We start from the raw sequence: 1058 nt of genomic DNA, 5'->3' as shown, positions 1-1058 counted from the left end.
GCAGTGCGGCCGCGCCGTAGCCATGATCCACAGCCTGTTCCTCATCAACGCGGCGGGCGACATCTTCCTGGAGAAGCACTGGAAGAGCGCGGTGAGCCGCTCCGTCTGCGACTACTTCTTCGAGGCGCAGGAGCGCGCGTCCGAGGCGGAGAACGTGCCGCCCGTCATCCCCACGCCCCACCACTACCTGCTCAGCGTCTACCGCCACCGCATCTTCTTCGTGGCCGTCATCCAGAGCGAGGTGCCGCCGCTCTTCGTCATCGAGTTCCTGCACCGCGTCGTCGACACCTTCCAGGTGAGCCCCGGGCTGCCCGTCTCCTCGCGGGCCTGGCCTCGGCCTCGGCCGCGGAGCAGCTCTGGGCCTACGGAAGCGTTGGAGGAGAGGGAGACAACGGGAACTGATGTCTGTTCCCCTTTTAATCGCGTCCTGCGACGGGCAGTCACCCGCCCGCCCTGCCCATCTTGAAGCAGAGTCTTGAGGTCTTTCCTGCCCGAGCGCCCCATGATCTGCCAGGTCCTGGCCAGCCCCTGACATCTGTGAAACTGTTGCTTGGCAGCTGCAAGGCCCTGGAGCAGAGCAGCAAGCCTTCTGCTGTTTGGGGGCAAGACCTAGCACTAGCAGCATGTCCCTGTGCTGACAGAAGCTAAAAGAAAAGTGCCATCCCCCAAAATATAGACAAGAAGGACCCCCACCCACCCACCCACCCACACACACACAATTTCTTGGCATTGCATCTGGTTCTTCTTGTCTATATTTAGGACCACAACCCCCCAACAGCTGCTGCTTCACATTGTTTGTACTGCGGATCTTTTCTTACAGGGTACCGTACAGGCAGGTAAGGAAGGAAGCCGCCCGCGGCGCTCTGTGGGCTGCCCTGCTTGGGTGCGGAGAGGACAGGGTCTGACTTAGCAGAGCTGTACTGATGTCTAGAGTAGCAGGGTGCAGGAGCGGTGCGTGTTTGTAGGGTTTACAGCATCTTCCTGAGTGCAGCCGGTGCCCTGTGCTCTTCACGCTTTAGGGGAAAAAAGGCAGCTGCCTACACATTTTTTTTTTTTTT

The 1058-nt window shown here is 59.6% G+C and overlaps 1 protein-coding gene across 2 annotated transcripts in view; it reads left to right on the top strand.

Moving 5' to 3' along the window:
* Positions 1-6: 6 nt before the first annotated feature.
* AP3M2 (adaptor related protein complex 3 mu 2 subunit) overlaps positions 7-1058 on the top strand; it is a 14457-nt gene continuing 13405 nt past the window's right edge. For both annotated transcript variants that reach the window (XM_019514409.1, XM_019514410.1), the window contains exon 1: positions 7-295. In XM_019514409.1, coding sequence (XP_019369954.1) covers positions 23-295 — 273 coding nt within the window. In that variant the 5' untranslated portion in view covers positions 7-22. The remainder of the gene's footprint in view (positions 296-1058) is intronic.

This window comes from Gavialis gangeticus, unplaced genomic scaffold, assembly GCF_001723915.1.
Source record: "Gavialis gangeticus isolate Ggan-Ray unplaced genomic scaffold, GavGan_comp1, whole genome shotgun sequence".
Taxonomy (NCBI): Eukaryota; Metazoa; Chordata; order Crocodylia; family Gavialidae; genus Gavialis; species Gavialis gangeticus.
The sequence above is the reverse complement of the archived record's forward strand: the minus strand, read 5'-3'. Positions and strand labels throughout refer to the sequence as shown.